Source organism: Lontra canadensis, unplaced genomic scaffold (genome assembly GCF_010015895.1).
Source record: "Lontra canadensis isolate GAN:19392208 unplaced genomic scaffold, GSC_riverotter_1.0 scaffold18, whole genome shotgun sequence".
NCBI lineage: Eukaryota > Metazoa > Chordata > Mammalia > Carnivora > Mustelidae > Lontra > Lontra canadensis.
Genome location: NW_022631012.1, coordinates 12,405,611 through 12,424,747, shown reverse-complemented (window position 1 = coordinate 12,424,747; position 19,137 = coordinate 12,405,611). Strand labels below are relative to the sequence as shown.

The 19,137-nt window shown below is 39.4% G+C and overlaps 1 protein-coding gene across 2 annotated transcripts in view; it reads left to right on the top strand.

Moving 5' to 3' along the window:
• Positions 1-19,137, top strand: part of CDK15 (cyclin dependent kinase 15) — an 80,298-nt gene that overhangs the window by 30,564 nt on the left and 30,597 nt on the right. For both annotated transcript variants that reach the window (XM_032860065.1, XM_032860066.1), the window contains exons 9-10: positions 10,464-10,557; positions 14,994-15,057. In XM_032860065.1, coding sequence (XP_032715956.1) covers positions 10,464-10,557; positions 14,994-15,057 — 158 coding nt within the window. The remainder of the gene's footprint in view (positions 1-10,463; positions 10,558-14,993; positions 15,058-19,137) is intronic.

Genomic DNA, 19,137 nt, shown 5'->3' with positions numbered 1-19,137 from the left:
AATGCTTTTGTTTCTTGTTTAAAAAAGTTCTTCCCTCCTTGAGGTCAGAATGATATTTTCCAATACGTTCTTTTAAAAGTTGTAAAATCTTTCATTTTAAATCTTTCATATACTGGAAATTGATTTTTGTCTGTGCCAACCAATTGTCTCACCCCAGTTTCTTCGGTGATCTGCCATGCCAAATCTCTCATATATCAAGTTTCCAAAATGCAGAGGTCTGTGTCTGGGTTCTCTACTCTATTCTGTTCCACTGGGGGGTCAGTTTCTCTGTCCCTGCCCCAGTGTCCCACTATATTAATTTCTATAGCTTTATAATGATATTTGATATCTGGTAGGACAAGTGTCCCCACCTATTTCATCTCCTTCCCTCAGGAGGGTCTTGGCTACTTTTTCCCTTTGATTTTTCATATACATTTTATTTGTTTGTTTGTTTTTAAATATTTTATTTTTGTGTAATCTCTACACCCATCGTGGGACTTGAACCATGAGATCAAGATTTGCATACTCTACCAATTGAGCTAAGCTGGGTGTCCCATGATTTTTCATATACATTTTAGATACAGTGTTTCCAGTTTCATGAAAAATCCTAGTGGGATTTTCATTAGAAATTGTAATAGAAATATTACAAAGGTATTGGTTATCCTCAGAGTTCTATAATTTCAATAAAATTGAAATTATAGAACTCTGAGGATAACCAATACCTTTGTAATATTGTTTTCCAATTTTTAAACACAGTATATCTCTCATCTGTTTGGTTAGTCCTTAATGTCTTTTAGTAGTTTTATCATTTTCTCTCTAAGCTTTTACATGTCTAGAGCAAAAGTCCCTATAAGTCTATTTCTGTTGGTTATTGTTTCTTTTGGTTCTGCGTATAGTATCTTTTTTTTTCCATGCGTGTTGTTTTTGACAGTTATATGCTAATTTACCTTGAAATTTCATTTGTGGGATTTTTTTTTTTTTGAGGCCTTGAATGAGGTGGGCCCCCTCAGGGAAGATTTGCATTTGATTTTGCTATGTGCATTATTTCTTTTTAAGATTTTATTTATTTATTTGACAGATAGAGATCACAAGTAGGCAGAGAGGCAGGCAGAGAGACAAGGAAGCAGGCTCCCTGCTGAGCAGAGAGCCCAATGTGGGGCTCGATCCCAGAACCCTGGGATCATGACCTGAGCGGAAGGCAGAGGTTAAACCACTGAGCCACCCAGGTGCCCCTATGTGCATTATTTCTAAAGAAATTGATTTTTGTATTTTATATAAGTCTTGGTTTGCCTCTCAGATCTTGATTTCCTGATACCATTCCCCGCTAAAAAGAACTCAGATATTTTGGAAAAATGGACAATTCTAAGGCTGGGGCAGGGGAAAGTATAAGGAGAGTCAAGAACACATTGGTGGGCCAGAACATTTTTTTTTTATAAAGTGGTCCCAAAATGATGGGAATATATCAAAAGGGCAGGGGAAGCAACTTGAAGAAATGTCCAAATGTCAAAGATGTACAATTTGAGTGCAATTTGACTTATAATCAAAGCAAATAATGTGAGTAATGGATTATAACCCACTGAATAAAATAGGAATGCATGAGCCCATATTAAGGTTAGTTAGCTAACTGGATAAGAAAGGAAACAACTCCTTCCTGTAGCACTCCAATTAATAACAGAAGAAATGATGGACTTAGAAAACCACTCTTTTGCAGCATAGGAGTCGTTGGCTCAAGTAAGAATTAACAATGCCAAACTAGAAAGTTTGAAGAGGAATAAAAAATTTATATAGTCCTGAAATAATTGCCAAGAAATTATTTGTCAATTATAAAGGAAAAAAATAGTAACTTTATAGTAGAGAAACTTGGCAGATACCACATTCACCAAGTAATTAGAGTTAATATTATCAATAATGGGACTGACTGACACTGGGTGCCTCCTAACATGGGGCACTGAGAAGGGTACAATATCACTTATGTGGTTTTCCTGCAAAAAAAAAAAAAAAATCCCAAACATCAGGTAAATTAACTCTGTTTGAGTGACATTCTGCAACATAACTGTCCTGTCCTCTTTTTTTTTTTTTTAAGATTTTATTTATTTATTTGACAGACAAAGATCACAAGTAGGCAGAGAGGCAGGCAGAGCTGGGGGCGGGGGAGCAGGATCTCTGCTGAGCAGGGTGCCCGATGCGAGGTTCGATCCCAGGACTCTGAGATCATGACCTGAGCCGAAGCCAGAGGGTTTAACCACTGAGCCACCCAGGTGCCCCTGGTCTGTCCTCATTTAAAGGGTTGTAGGGGAGGGAAAATTTCCCTCTGTCTTCTTAGAGTCTATGGACGAGCCTGCAAACTGACAACAGATTAATGGGGGAAAAGCATATAAATTTTATTTGATGTTCAGTTTTATGTGACATGGGGGAGGGGGCTTTGTAGAGAGAAGAGAAAACTCCCAAAGAAGCAGCTAGGCTTGGAGGCTTTTGTATCATTCTGACAAAGGATGATAAATTTGTAGGGAAGTGATAAGACAAAAGAAAGCAGTTTCTGGACTCTTCAGTGGCAGTAAATTGTGGGCTGGACATCCTCACAAGGGGAATTTATGCCCTACTTTCAGGCATAGAGGGGGAGGCAGAAAGCTCATCATATGTTTGCTCTTTTTCAATTGCCTTCAGCTCAAAATAGTCTTTATACCAGAGGGGCATATTTTGATACCCTACTGGGTCCAAGTTTTAAAAGGCAAAGAAAGACTGAGGAATTATTCCAGAAGAAAGAAACTAAAGAAATACGCCAACAAATGCAATGCAGGGTCCTAGATTGGATCCTGGGGGAAGTGGAACTAAAGAACAGTACTGGGAAAAAAGGTAAAATTTAAATATGGATTGTTGATCAGAGAGTAGTAATTGATCAATGTTAAATTTCCCGACTTTGATAATTGTGGTGTTGTTATGTAAGAGAATGCTTTTATTCTTAGAAAATACAAAGTACGTAGGGGTAAAGAATTATGATCTGAAACTTACTTACTGCTTCAGGAAAAAGGAAAAAATGAAAGAGGCATAATGTTGGAAATTGGTGAATCAGTTTGAAGAGAGTTCTTTCTACTGTGCTTGCAACTTTTCTTTAAGTTTGAAATTATTTACATATTAAAAGTCATCACCAAAATTGAGAAAAATCTGGTGTTTTGCCAAAGATAGTATAAGAAGCACTGACCTAGTACATGATTGGTGTTTGCAAATATTTCACACACATTTGAGAAGAATTCAGATTTTTGAGTTGTTGGGTACAGGTTTTTACATATATTCAAAAATTCAAGGTTAACTGTGTTATCCAAATCTTCTTTACATCATTTTTGTCTGTTTAACTTACCAAACAAAGGCGTGTTCAAATTGTTTACTACATTGTTGATTTGTCATATTTCTATTCATTTTTGCTTTATATACTTAAAGCTATTTTCATTAAGTGTCAATAAATTTAATACTGTTTAAAAATTTTAAACTTTAAAACTTCACACTTTAAATCTTATTTTTGGAATAATTTTCCTTTCTTTTGAAGCTATTCTTTTTTTTTTAAGATTTTATTTATTTATTTGACAGACAGAGATCACAAGTAGACAGAGAGGCAGGCAGAGAGAGAGAGGGAAGCAGGCTCCCTGCCGAGCAGAGAGCCCAATGCAGGACTCGATCCCAGGACCCTAGACCATGACCTGAGCCGAAGGCAGTGGCTTAACCCACTGAGCCACCCAGGCGTCCCTCTTTTGAAGCTATTCATTTAGAATATTCTTCAGTGTAGGCCTGTTGGTGGCAAACTCTGTTTTTGTGTCTTAGATTCTCATTGCTGAAAGGTAGACTTGCTGGGGATGTAATTCAAGATTGATGCTTATTTTTTTCTCAGAACTTAGAAGATCTCATCCCCCTGCTTTGTCTTCTGTTGCTGCTGTTATAAAATTTTCTTTGATCCTTATTGTCTTACTTTTGCAGGTGATCTCTCATTTTAGCTACACATTTTAAAGAGGGTTTTTTTTTTGTTTGTTTTTTGGGGGTTTTTTTGGCTTTTATTATTATAGAGTTTTCACTTAAGGTATCTGGTGTGGATTTCTTTTCACTTACCCTGCTTGGTATACACTGTGCTTCTTCTGGTTATGAATCATGTCTTTCGTTGGTCATTTCCTCTTTGAATGTTCCCTCTATTCCCGTCTCTCTTTCTGGAGCTCCAATGAAAGACTGTCAGACCGTGTTTTCCTATTACCCACAGCTCTTATCCTTTCTTTCGTATTTCCTGTCTTCTTAACTTTCTGTGCTGCATTCTGGGTAATTTCTTCAGCTCGCCTACCAGTTCTTCAAGTCTGCCTTAAGCTACATGTACACTTACATGTACAAAATGTTATTTCATTGGTAAGTGTTTCATGAATTTAACCATGAATAATGATAACACAAAATAGAAATCCAATTGTAAGTTAAAATTATTGTTATTACCCCTATTTGTTCTATTATTATTACTGTTTTCCCAGTAAAACTCAAAAAGTAATATAAAAATAGAGCAATAGGCACCTTTCATTGAGTTTACTGTTATTTGCTCACTCGCTACATAATTGTTAAGTGTCAGATTGTATACACTGCAATTCCTCTTCCCCCATTTTTTTTTCTTTTCAGAGTAGTAAAAGGTCAAGTGAGTAGGGAGAAGATTTCCAATTGACAAAGGAAGGAAAGGAGGGGGAAATCCTATTGTGCTAGGCCACAAAACCCCATAGGGTACAAGCTGAGTGTTTTTTATCTATCTATCTATCTATCTATCTATCTATCTATCTATTGGGGCAATGCAGAGGGAGAGGGAGAAGAGAATTTTGAGTAGACTCCAAGCCCAGATCTCATGACTCTGAGATCATGACCTGAGCTGAAATCAAGAGTCAGACACAACCAACTGAGCCACCCTGGCGCCCCAGGCTGAGTGCATATTAGGAGATGTTGACCATGGGGGAACATTAGAGCCTTTGTCTAAAAGAAACTAATGATACCATAGAGTGCCAGAGCTTCTCATGACAGTGAGCCCAGGGGACACCAGCATCAGTGGGAGCCCAGAACGAACAGTTAGATTCTGGAAAACACACAAGTAGGACATACTGGTTATTCCTAGCACTTAAAACCAACCTCTCTCTTCCTGCATCATCATCTCTTCTTTCTTTCTGCCACCTTTTCAGACCTTAAAAGATTCTATTAGTAACTTCAGGGAGAAAACTCAATGTTTTAGGATAACTACACCATTTTGTTATTGTTTTTACTTTTTTGTATTGTGTTAAAATACAAATAACATAAAACTTACCATTTTAGTCATTTTATTTTTTTAAATTAATTAATTTATTTATTTTAGAGAGAGAGTATGAGTGAGGAGAGGGGGAGAGGGAGACAGTCCTCAAGCAGACTCCACACTGAGCTCAAAGCCCGACACAGGGTTCCATCCCATGAGTCTGAAATCATGGCTTGAGCCAAAATCAAGAGTCAGATGCTTAACTAACTGAGCCACACACACACACACCCACTTTACCCATTTTATTTATTTTTTAAGATTTTATTTATATATTTGTCAAAGAGAAAGAAAGAGCAAGCACAGGCAGACAAAGTGGCAGGCAGAGACAGAGGGAGAAGCAGGCTCCATGCTGAACAAGGAGCCCAATGTGGGACTCGATCCCAGGACGCTGGGATCATGACCTGAGCCAAAGACAGCCACTCAATCAACTGACCCACCCAGGCATCTCACTTTAACCATTTTAAAATGTACAATCTAATGGCATTAAGTACATTCGCATTGTAGTGTAACCATCACTATTATCCATCTCCAAAACTTTTCATCATCCCAAGCTAAAACTCTATACCCATTAAACAAAAACTGCCTCTTACTCTCTTCCCCCAGCCCCTGAGATCCATTATTCTATTTGCTGTCTCCATGAATCTAAGTCTTTTTAGGTACTTCATATACGTACAATCATACAATATTTTTCTTCTGCATCTGGTTTATTTCACTTAGCATAATGTTGTCAAGGTTTATCCACATTGGGGTAAACTGGGTTTTAAAGGAGGATTTATTTTGGCACACAACGTGCACTATTCAAAACTGACTTCAGGCAGCTGCTGGTTTTAGGACTATGAAGAGTTGTTCCTGCCTGAGAGATTACAAATTTCCTGCTGCAAACTTCCAAATGTAAAGAGTGGCCCAGGGAAAAGCAAATGGAAATGTCATGTCACTGTCATATGTTATGTTGTTCTGAATTAATTTCAAATCTGAAAAATGAAATACTGATTCATTTCTCCAAAAAACATTTTTGTATGTTCTTTACACCTCTCAAAAACCTAACTCCTGAGATGGTTGATTTCCCCAGAGACTGCCTAAGGAATTTGAAGAATCTTCTCCTCTCTTACAGAAGAATTTGTTCATGCTCAGAATAGAGAAAAGGTTAGGAAGAAAGCCAGAAAAAGCAGAAAACATATAAGCTGTTTCTTCTAACTTGACTGAAGAGCCACAGTTGGAGCAATAATGACCCAGTGCATCTCTCCTTTCTGGAAGGATTAGCTGGTTGGCACCATAGGGTCTTTTTACCCTGCAAAGGAAGCTCCCCTTCATTTACATGGACGGCCCCCAGGATATTGCCACAGAGCAGAAGTCCTCTGAGCACCTAAAGATAGGAAGGGTAAGAAGGAGAGGTAAGAAGAGCCACAGGATGAAGATTTAAGCACAAAACAGAGGAGTAAAAGGGAATAGGAGCCGGTTTCCTGATTGGACCTAAATATTCAGAATATTTTAAATGTTTGCTTAAGGCTAGGCTGGGGGTGGACAAAATAGACAATAGCCACTTGACTAGTTTACAAACCAAATTAAAAAATACAATAGCTCTGAAGAACAAATGAAAAAAATAAGATGAGTTGTATAGTTTTTAAAGAATAATGCTTACACCTAGAGAGCATCTTTTGTTCTTCAAACTCAGAGTGCATGGGTTTACTTTCTTACCAATGCATTGATATTTATGGTACTTATGGATATTCCAGGTACTGAAATACGATTGATTTAGGAATTTTGTTTGTCTTGCAAGTGTCCAAGTAAGCACATGGGCACCCATGCATGCGTGTGCGCTCACACACAGATACACAGAAACACACTTTCTCTATATATATGTATATAAATATGAAAAATATAAACAAGCAGCCTTAGACTCAATATTTGTTAGCTGAGAAAAGTGCGTTTTTTAGAGATTGTATTTATTTATTTGACAGAGAGAGATCACAAGTAGGCAGAGAGAGAGAGAGGAAGAAACAGGCTCCCCACCAAGTATAGAGCCTGATGTGGGACTCGATCCCAGGACACAAATCATGACCCGAGCTGAAGGCAGAGGCTTAACCCACTGAGCCACCCAGGCGCCTATCTGAGAAAGGTTTTAATCTACCCTTAGGTGAAACTTAAAAACAAAGACTCAAGAGAATGCCACTAAAGCACCAACCACACAAATGCAAACAAAGAATTTCAACCAAATGTTAGCCTATTATTCTGTACCACAAACACCTTGTACTACTTGCATAATGGCCCAAATGCCAGATTTCTCCACTATTTTACCTAATTTTGTACACAGTCCTTAGTGGAGTAGAAGACAAAGGACACTAAGAAGTTGCTAACAAAAGGACTTCCTTCTTGGTCTCCTACAGCCACTAGGATGAAAAAGTAACAAGTTTTTCCCAAGTGATGAAAATAGTTTAAAGAGAGGGGAAAAGTAGACTGCAGGTTTAAACCTGGTCATGACCTTGGTTTTGAACCTTGTTTAAAAATTCCATCAGGCCTCCTAGTGATTTGTGAGCCCCTGGCATTTCTGGTAGGTGTTAGGGTACTGGATGGAGGGTTGGCTCCAGTCTTAGAAAACCACATTTCCATTTTGATTTCGTAGCAGTTAATATACAATCACATGTATGTTTTACACACATGCACCTTTTTTTCATTTCAAAATGAAATGGTTTGATACCTTTCAAGCACAGACAGAGAGAGCATCAGGGGCAGTGGGTGGTGGCCATTTAGTGGCATTCACCAAGTCGGTTTCCTAGTTGGCTTATCTCATAATTGACCATTGCTAACAATCAGGATGGTTTTTAACCATTTGACAGTTTTCTATTACTTTTATTCTTCTTCATATTATTGTTTAACTCACACGTTTTATATCTGTTGCTTTAAAGACAAGGGGAAGAAATGGATTTTAAAATACAAGCTAATGAGGAGATTTAATTCTAAAAATTCCCCTCAAGATACCATTTGCCAGGTTCTTAAGTCATATTTGTCTGATCAGAATTCTTGTAGCACATATCAAGATGTCTCTAATACATGAAAAATAATTTAAAAGTAAATATGGTGGCCACTGTATCCAAACTGACTTTTTAAAAATTGTCAATAATGTCTTACCTTTTATTTACATTTGTGCAAAATTCTAAAAATAAGCCAGAGGGTTATTTTAAATGCAAACCAAATATGAGGTCATGAAAACAGTTTTTTATATTTTTTTTGATTGGAAAAGATACAATGATATTTCAATGTTCATTTTTTCTCTTTTTTAAAAGATTTTATTTATTTGAGAGAGGGCAAGAGAGCACTCATCATGAGTTGTGGGGAGAGGCAGAGGAAGAGGGAGAAATAGGCCCCCTGCTGAGCAGGAAACCCAAAGTGGGGGCTCAATTCCAGGACCCTGGGATCATGACCTGAGTCAAAGGCAGGAGTTTAACTGACTGAGCCACCCAGGTGCCCCACAATTTTCTTTTTAATATGAATTCTATCCTCAAACCAGACACACGTAAAAATTACTCTTAAACTTGTTTACCAAGAAATCTGCTTTCTCCTCCACAAGCAATTTAAAGCGAGTTATAGGGGCGCCTGGGTGGCTCAGTCATTAAGCGATCCCAGGGTCCTGGGATCGAACCCCGTGTCGGGCTCCCTGCTCTGTGGAAAGCCTGCTTCTCCCTCTCCCACTCTCCCTGCTTGTGTTCCCTCTCTCGCTATCTCTGTCTCTGTCAAATAAATAAATAAAATCTTTTAAAAAATAATAAACTGAATTATATAGCCTGTGTCTGTAACCCAAAGGAAAAAAATGAAAAGTTATCATATGCAATAAATGCATATGAATAATATTAAAGACCAGATTTAAAATGAACTTGATAATAAATTTTTAATACCATGATCATCTCTAATAAAATGTTTTATTTAACTATCCTTCTTTATCATGCCACATAAGAAAATGTCAGGATGATTAAGGGAATTTGCGAAATTATGTGTTATAAGTGCAAAGCATTTGGAGTCAAAGGATAGGACTATGAAGATAATCACTGTAATCCATCACCTGGACCATTTTTATCTCTCAAAAGACTTATATGAATAAAAATGTGTATTATTAGCAAAATAAGTCTTACCCCTCACTGTCCCTCAGGAATTACCATCCAGTTTGACTACACAGGAAATAGATTGTCTATTTCACCCTATTTCATCTATTTTGTGAGACACACTCTCGGCTAAATCAAGATGTACCTTATAATCAGGAGAGTCTTACCAAGGCCACCAGCCAGGCTGCAACTGGGACCACAGCTACCATTGCCACATGTGAACATCAAATGCCAGCATCAAAAGTTGCAGAATGGGCGTCAGTGACTTGGAAGAAAGTCTTGCAGAAAGGAGAGCTTTCTTTCGTTTTTTTTTTTCCTTCTTTTTTAACTAGGAACCAAACGGTTGTGGAGAGGGAGTGCGCGAGGCATGTTTAGTAACATTCTATAAGCAGGAATCAAAAGTAGGTTAGCTCTGTGTAATGGCAAGGTCAGCCTAGGAGCCCAGCACCGAGGACTCTTAGTTTTCTTATGGATTATTTTAAGAAATGCTTCATCATCAAACTCCTGATATAGAGGATGATCCCATGGATAAACATAGACATCAAAGAGTCTAAGTCAAATGCTGAATGTGAAAAAGTTATAGGAGAACCCAAACCAATTTATTTCACTTAAATGTTCCATTTGCGGCATGTGCAAGTATGATATGTGATAAAATCATCTGTCTAATTAAATTCATAATAGCCCTTTCACTAGCTGTAAAAGGAACATTCTGATTGTGTCATGGTTTCACTTGCAGTTTTCCTTCTTAGTCCTTACTTACACTAACAGAGCCTCTTACAACAAGAACATCTTAGATTGCATGCAAGACAGCATTCAATTTGGAGACTCAGTACTTCTAATAAAAAGGATAATGAACTTGAATGAGCTGAAACGTTTGCTATCTTTACTGGGTTCCTAAATGCTGGCTGTGTATCATTTTAACTAAGAGCTGCTGGCTGTTCTTACTTTTCTTTTTCTTTTTTTTTCCCCCAAGACTTTTAATAGCATATGGCCCCTTTTAACTCCCCCAAATATTTGCTGGGTGGAGAAATACTAGTAGTTCAGTTTCGCATGTATGGTTTCCTTGAACTTGCCTGGCTGACTCTTGTTTCCTTTGCTAGGGGTGCAGGCTGCATCTTTATTGAAATGTTCCAGGGTGAACCTTTGTTTCCTGGGGTTTCCAGCATCCTCGAACAGCTGGAGAAGATCTGGGAGGTAAGAGAAGAATTTTCTCTGAGGAAGAAGAAATACCTACAATTCAAACTTTGAGCCAACTTTGCTTTAGAGACCATGAACTAGTCCATCTGCTTTGAGATTTTATGCCGTGTATTAAGGCCATGGAAACTGTGGGATTTGCCGCAGGTGTAGACACCTTGGCAATGGAGGTGCAGTCAGGAAACCGAGGTTGTCTTATAGTAGCCCCTGAATGCACCTGCTCACTGTTGTGATTTTCTCAGCCTCCCAGGGCAATTTCTGCCACTACTGCTCAAGCACATCCCTGCCTCACCACCCTCAGCTCTGACTCTATCGGATATTTGGCCCTTGGTCCTTGTCAACTGAAGACAAGACACGAAATTTCCGCAAAACTCTGATAAAGGCTTAACCGTGTTAGTGTGAGAGAAGTATTAATCATGCTCTTCCAAAAGCACGTTCCTAAGGTGTGAAGGTGCTTCTCTGTGTGGTTCCATTTCTTGACTCACTATCCCTACCTCATTTGGAGATTTTATTTATTTATTTATTTGACACAGAGAGAGTGAGAGAACAAACAGGAGGGGCAACAGGCAGAGGGAGAAGCAGGCTCCCTGCTGAGCTGGGAGCCTGATGCGGGACTCGATCTCGGGACCTTGGGATCATGACCTGAGCCGAAGGCAGAGGCTTTAACCCACTGAGCCCCCCAGGCACCCCTATCCCTACCTCTTTTGTACCATGATGTACTTCATTCTTCCTCTCTTGTAGTTTATATGCCACATGCTACAGTCATCTGTATATTTTTTTTTGTTATTTTTTTCATTGTGGTAAAATATACATAAAATTTGCCTTCTAACCAATTTTAAGACTATGATTCATTAAGTACCTTTACCTTGTTGTGCAACCATCACCACCAACCAGTTCCAAAACATTTTCATGACCTAAAGCAGAAGTTCTATACCCATGAAACACTGACTCCCCATCTTCCTTCCTTCCAGACTCTAGATAAGCTCTCATCAATTTTCTGTCTCCATGAATTTGCCTATCCCGAATATCTCATATTAGTGGAATCCTATAGGATTTGTCTTCTGTGTCTGGCTTATTTCACTTATATTTTAAAGGTTCATCCATGCTGTAGTGTATGTCAAAGTGTTTTAAATGAACCGTTGTTATCCTGGATCCTGCTCCCTTTCAACTTTGCTTGCTTCAAGTGGGCATCTGGAATGTTCTCGCTAAGAGCTTCTGATAAGGGGTTTCTTGAGAGATATGGCCAGAGTAGGGTTTTTGTGCATAGGTGAGGAAATTCAGCTTCTCTGGAACTGCTTTGTAGTTGTGATGCAGAGGGGCACCTTGGTGGCTCAGTCATTAAGCATCTGCCTTCAGCTCAAGTCATGATCCCAGAGTCCTGGGATCGAGCCCCGTGTTGGGCTCCCCCTCTGTGGAAAGCCTGTTTCTCCCTCTCCCACTCACCCTGCTTGTATTCCTTCTCTCGCTGTGTCTCTCTCTGTCAAATAAATAAATAAAATCTTTAAAAAAAATTTTTTTGAGGTGGAGACACAGTTTTGTTAACACAACCATAGTTCCAAGCTCTAAGGACAAAGTGAGAGCCAGTCACATTCAACAGTGTGTTATCTTTTACACTACTACAGTTCGAGCAGGGTAGAAACTTCAACATTACAGACAAATCCTGAATTACTGTTTCATTAAACATGGACTACACAGATGAAAATAGGAAAGCTATTTTGGGGTCCATGAAATTTGATGTAGGAATCGCCTTTTGGAAAGCAATGGGTCCATTCTACTCTCCCAACCTTTAACCACAGCCGTTCTTTACACACCTCCCGAGACCTCACTCTTAGAAACGAAGACGTAATGACAAACCCTGAATCTTTATTTTACCATCTTTCTAAAATGCCTCTGTGTGTGTGTGTTTGTGTGTGTTTTCATCTGAATAACTCTCACCTCTTCCTGATCAAGTTTTTAGAAATCTGATCCTTGTAATAAGTGTTTTTAGCAAATAATCCCAGATGCGGTTCTAAAACCAGAATAAAATAAACTATGCAGACTTTAAATTCATTAATCAAAACGCCTTCAGTTTCCATTCCAACAAAGGCGGAAAACAGCCCTGTGCAGCCCACTATGATTTCAAACACAGCACTCACTCACTGCCTTTTAAAAGCCTTCAGGGAGGGAGTAGATCAACAATTTCTGGTTTTCAGTTTCCCAGACAGTGAAGTGGAGATTTGGTAATTTTCTCAAGTGAAAACGAATTCAATAGCTTTCAAATAGAAACTGAGCATCAAATTTCCAAATAAAGGATGTTGGATTTTTATTTAAATGTGGAAAATCTCCAGCTGAAAGTTTTCAGTATAATATTTTAAAATGTTTGGTACCCATTTTGTTGGCTTTAATTAAACATAATACAAAGTAACCAATAATTCTAGGAACTATCACATTAGAGAAAATATGGATGTGGTCGCTATTTATTTCCTTTGTTGCTTTTTCTTCATTACCTTTGCTTTTTTTTCATTGTGCTTTGCCAACCCCCAGGAGACATATGGGTGCATGTGAATCACTTGTTTCCGTGCACATCTGTGCAAATACAGAAGATGGTGGGTTCAAAAAGAAGAATCAGCTTCCCATCCTCTGGCCCTCTCCCACAAAAGAAGAATTAATCCAGTTGGTTTTTCCAAATGGATTCCAGGATTCTTAGTGTTCCCCTCAGGCTCAGTGTGGTTGATAGGAAAAGCCTATAATCCTCTCAGTAGGTTTTCAGTTTGTTTAAGGAATGGACCAAAGAAAGATTTTCCTGGGTGGCATGATTTTTTTATTGTATGAGAGAAAAATAACACTTCAGTGTCTTTTGTTTGAGAACGATCTTAGTAGGCACCACCAAATGTACCTCTCAATCAGTCCTAGTCAATAAGCTGGTAGACATTAAGATTCTGGATTCGTCATTGATTATTATTAGTCATGGTTGGGCAATTGACTTCCTGCCATAACAACTGGGCTGGCATCTATACCCAGCATTTTGCAATTGAATTTATTAGATTTTTTTTTCTATGAGAGATGCTTCTAGAAAGAGTTGAGATAGGCTTCTAAGAAGAGTTACTTTATATAATGGTGTAGTGAAAGCTACCAGTATTTCCCTAATATTTCACAGAAACAATGTTATTCTATCTCCCAGAGATAACTGACATTGGGCTTTTATGATTATAGGAAAAGAATGGCGAAATGATGCCTACAAAACAACTCGTGGAAAAAGCACCATCCCACATCTGAAGTGTTTTGACTTTGTACTCCTAAAGACTTTTATTTCATATTAATTGCAAACTGGAGCTTCCATTTGGTAATCCAAAGCATAAGTAAGCTCTTTTCCAAATGATGTTGTTATTTTTACAGTCCACCAGTTAAAAGCCAAATACCATATTCCAAGCTTCCAGGTCACCAAGAGAACAAGATGAGATAAATTTGGTAGGAAGGATTAGGGTTAGGTTTGGGATCATTTTTAGCTAATGTTCCACTCTGTAAGGGTCCATAATCTGAATCCTTTTTAATTTGAGCACATTGGGGAATAGCTGAATGTTCAGGCTGAGGCATAATTTGAGCTACATTCGTGTGTGTGTGTTTATTTCATGTAGTGTAAGGCAGAGGGACAGTCACTCCTGCCTCTTTAGATCCCCGACTCCCAAAATAGGACCCTGTTATATGGTGACCATGCCTTTGAGATTTAGTGCTGGGAGTGTGCCTTTAAGCAAGGCTATATGATCTGCCTCAGAATAACAAGTAAGTTAGTAGAGACACAGGCTCGGGACCTATATTTGGGTCCTTCTGAGAAACGGAACCAGTAGGATGTATAGAGATGCATAAGAAGAGATTTATTATGGGAATTGGTTCTGGTGATTATGGAGGCTGAAATCTGCTGTCTGTAAGACAGAGGACCAATGTAATTCAGTCTAAGGGGAGACTGGTGTAAGTCCCAGAGTCTGAAGGCCAGAGAACCAGCAGCTCCCATGTCGGAGGCAGGAGAAGATGGATGTCCCAACTCAAGGAGACAAGGAATTTGCCTTTCTTCCACATTTTTGTCCTATCTGGGCCCTCAATCAATTGGGTGATGTCCACCCACACTGGAGAGGGCATATTTCTCTACTCAGTCTACCAATTCAAATACTAATCTCTTCCAGAAACATCCCCATAGACACACCCCAAAATAATATTTTACTAGCTATCTGGGCATCCCTCTTCCCAGTCAAGTTGGCACATAAAGTTAACCATCACAGGACTTTAAGAATACACTGCAGTTTTGTCCATGAAGTTGTGAATGTAGGAAACACTGAAGTTTCTTTCATATGTGTTTCAGCTGGCATAATGTGATGTATAAAATGAATTCTTCCCTACTCCTCCCAATCTGTCCTTTATGTCTCCCTCCTCATCTTTCGTTGTCTTTCTTTGGCTTTTCATAGGTGTTGGGAGTCCCTACAGAGGATACCTGGCCTGGAGTTTCCAAACTACCTAACTACAATCCAGGTAATACCAATTTGAGCTTCTGAGTGTCTGAAAATTAACTATGTGGGAAGCATTTGCTATACAGACACGGTGCCCTTCTTTTATTGTTAAATCAACAGTAAAGATAGGTAGATGAATTTTTAGATTCATATATTCCCTGATAATCCTTTTATAAGAAGGACACTGAAATAGTAGTTAAGGTTAGATCAGTTCTCCAACTCTGTACAACATCAGTAGCAAGCTGCATAATAATTTGGAATAACTATCACTGTGGATTCTGCCTTGATTTCCAGATATCCATTGACTCAAAAGAACTCAAAAGATGGTCTCATTTTTTAGTCCCATGACTCTTACTGACTTTATTTGCTAGGTTATTGTACCTCATAAACTCTAAAAAGAAAGCTGATACAACAGAGGGGAAGTCAAGCCTCATTAGACCTAGGACAGGACAGGTAAGATGTATCTAGATTACTAAAGAGTTCATCCATTGTTTTGGACCTAACACTTGGTCATTCTCATCACCCATTTGATCCTCCAAGACTGGATCCTGGGAATGGACTTGGAAGTGTTAGAAGTGTTGGCCATGGGGAAAGTCTTTGAGGAATGGTCCCAAGGCCATGTCAGAGACACCAGATTACCCAGTAGTGACTTCAAGGATGTTGAGACAGAAGGAAAGAGATAAGCAGTGAGCTGTAGGATGAAAGACTATATGAGAGGCTGAGGAGGCAAGTGACAACCACACCAAAGATGGAGTCTTGCTGCAGGTTTAAAGGGGAGGTAGATGTGTACAGATAAGGACCAGATGGGGGTGATTATCACTCAAGTCAGATTTTCTAGCCTTTATATTCTCATACTGACCCATCACTAAATATGGACTTTCCCCAAACTGTTGTCATTACTAACTTTGGTATGAGATTATCCTAGAAGGGTCTCATGAGAGCAAGAAGTTATAGGGAGATTAAAAAGGCAGTTAAAGAGGATAACAAGAGATAAGAGGCCAAGGATTTTTTTTTTCTTCTTTCCTCCAGCATGAAATACTTTTGACCTTGGCTCAAAGAGCTATACATTGAACTCACCAGGATTATGAAAACCCTACAGCAAGCTTAGGTCTTTTCAGCTGCCTTATGAATGTTCATACACATTGCTAAAGGGCCTCAGGGTCATTTACAAATAGTTTACCATTTCTAACTATTTTGTTTGAGTGTAGCCCCTGAGAAAAATGCCACTCTGGCCACAAGGCTTGGAATAGTGTCTTTGCCTTTTGGTCTGAAGCAGAAAAAAGAATAGACTTCTTGTGGAGACCATGGTCTATCTGTAATAGTTCTATCTCCAGTTGCCATGGTCTCTAGGAGAACCTGGTTCTATTTTCCCACCCTGCCTGTCTATACCTCTCACTACCCACCCTCCTCTCCAGGTGAAAATGGATCCCCTCAGCTTCCTACCAAGATGCAAGCGGAAGTTTAGGGTCACAGATGGGTTGGAAAAAAGCAGTTTAGATGTTGTCAATACAAATCTGCCTTGGGGAGCATATGCTTTTCCTTCAGACTTCAAATGTTTAGGTTTCAGGTCGGTTCAGGCAAATAAGCAGTGATCCTTAACAGAGAATGCTTTGGTGAGAATAATAATGATAGAAACTTGTTCAAAACACTTCCCTGCCAGATTCTGTGCTAAATAAGATAACTGGGTCCCAATAAAACAGCGAGAAATATGTTGCATTTTTCATTTTGCTGTCATTTCAAAGTAATGTGCAATTTTTTATTTATGAAGAGAATTCTCCAGGCCCAACATCAATAGGGTTCATACTTTGCATTGTTTTTCTAGTAGGGATTCAATTTAATTCAAATAAGTCCAAAAAATTTGAACACCTACTATCTGCCAGGTGCTATATTACATGCTGGGTCTGTGCAGACAGATCTGGTACATTCTTGGAGCTCTGAGACTTGGGTTTGTACACATTCATCCACACTCTTTCACCAGCTCTCCTAACTGGGGGCAGACGGGTGATCATTCATGAGTCTCACTTTCATGGGTTTGGGGCCAAGCTAAGCATATGAAAGAAAGGGAGTTGTAACACTTCCTCAACTGCAATGAAGATGTCTAACTCTGTATCTGTAAATCTTAAAATTCCAGCATATCTTCAGCATGGGGTCAGTACCACTGATAAGTCCATCATAAGGACTATGTTTTAAAAAGGGCCATCATCTGTGTTCTGGGACCATCCCCTTATGTCATTCGCAAAGTCCCTTTGAGCGACTCCCCTCTCACCCCCATCACTGAGCTACCACTGCTGCTTCCACACACTTGAACTCCAGGGGTTAAGAGAAAAGAAGAGGGGATGGGAGCCAGAAAAATATCACAGAGGAGAACAGTTAATGCCATTCTAGATGAGACTTCCATTCCTTTCCTTTTCATTCAGTAGCAGTGAGAATTCCCAAACTTCGAATTGAGCCATATTCTAATTTGAGGGAGCCAAGAGCTCAAAACTTGGGAAAACCATCCAATGTCCATCTAGGCCTACTCTACCCTTTCCCAGACCTTGTCTGTACTATGTCTAGGAGGGGAACACAGTTTCTGTTGTACAGTCTTAAAAAAAAACACCTGGTGCTGACCCACCTGGACAGGTTCCTCTGGCCAATTACCCGTTTTCTTGGGGCACTGAGGAGCAGGGTTGTGGTTTTTCTGGCCATCAATTCAAATTCTTATGCCTGATTAAATCTGGGAAAGAGAAAAGAGGTATACAATTTTGGACACTAGACTATTTTCTTTCTTTCTTTCTTTCTTTCTTTCTTTCTTTCTTTCTTTCTTTCTTTCTTTCTTTCTTTTTCTTTCCTTCCTTCCTTCCCTCCTTCCTCCCTCCCCGCCCCCCATTTTAAGCAAGCTGCCTGAGAACTCTGTGTCCTCTACTTCAAAGGGCCAGTTGTCTTATTTTGATGTGGGCAGATTGAGAAGTAGGCTTTGAAAAGTAGGCTTTTTTTTGTTTAATCTTTTCTCCTGGGATAGCTTTCAGAGCAATATATCCAAGTGTCAGTAAGGGGGTTCTGACGAGCACAGATTCCCAGACTCTCAGCAGGATCATTCTCTAACAGAAATATAAAAGTGAAATATTAAAAACCCTGGAACGTGAACTCCATCTGCATGGTAGCCAGTGGCTTGCCTGCTCGCACCATGGGAAAAAAAGATCTTGAAAAAAGAGGGAGGAGAAAAAAAGTGCTTTGAGTACGAGGTTTACAGGTTTAGTAGAGCATAGTAACATCCCCTCAAAGAAGTGGGTGTTGTTCTGTGACCCCCCAAAATGCTCTGCCTTTGACTCAGCCGCCAGAACACTCACCCTCCTCCCCCCACAAAACACCCCCTTTTCACATGCTAACTGAGGCGCCTGTGATTGGCTGAACAATAAACTGGTCACACTTGCTAAAGGCCTGCCATCTTTCACACAATTAGCCAAGACACATTAATCAAACTGGAGGTGAAGAGGGGCTGCGCTGGCCTCCAGCCGGGGGAGGGGTGGCAGCGTGCGTTTTGGTGATCCTTAATAGGAGTCCATAGGAAGCAATAATAAACAGCAACATTGCTGGAGGGGATTCTACTACCAGAAAGTCTGGAAAGGATAAAGTCCCAGTTGATGCCCTATCAGGGATGTACTAGGTTTATGGCAGAGAGGTTCCCAGAAGCTTAAAGCAAACTGGATATTGGTCTTGGCTAAAATCTGCTCACAAAAGACACTAGTGTGAATTTAAAGGATGAACCCATATAGACATTCTACAAGTTCCCTGGCCCTCTTAGCTTTCTCTCCCCGCCACCGGCACCCCGCAAAATGCACTCAGGAGCCCCTCCCCTTTTGAGCCTCAAGCACTTTGAATCCCACTAAAACCAACAGGAATAACACATATATAAGAAATGGAGAACCATTTAGAATCCATTAAGAGAAAGTATTAATCCTCATGGGATTGGACCTAACCTAAGTATTTGGAGGACATAGACAACAGTTCATTTGGAAAGAAGAAAAAAAAATAAGCTAACCTTTGTACTTTCAGTGGTAGAATCTTCCTTCTTTTCTTTTCAAAATTCTCTTTAGATAGATTTTCCAATGGCAATATAGAG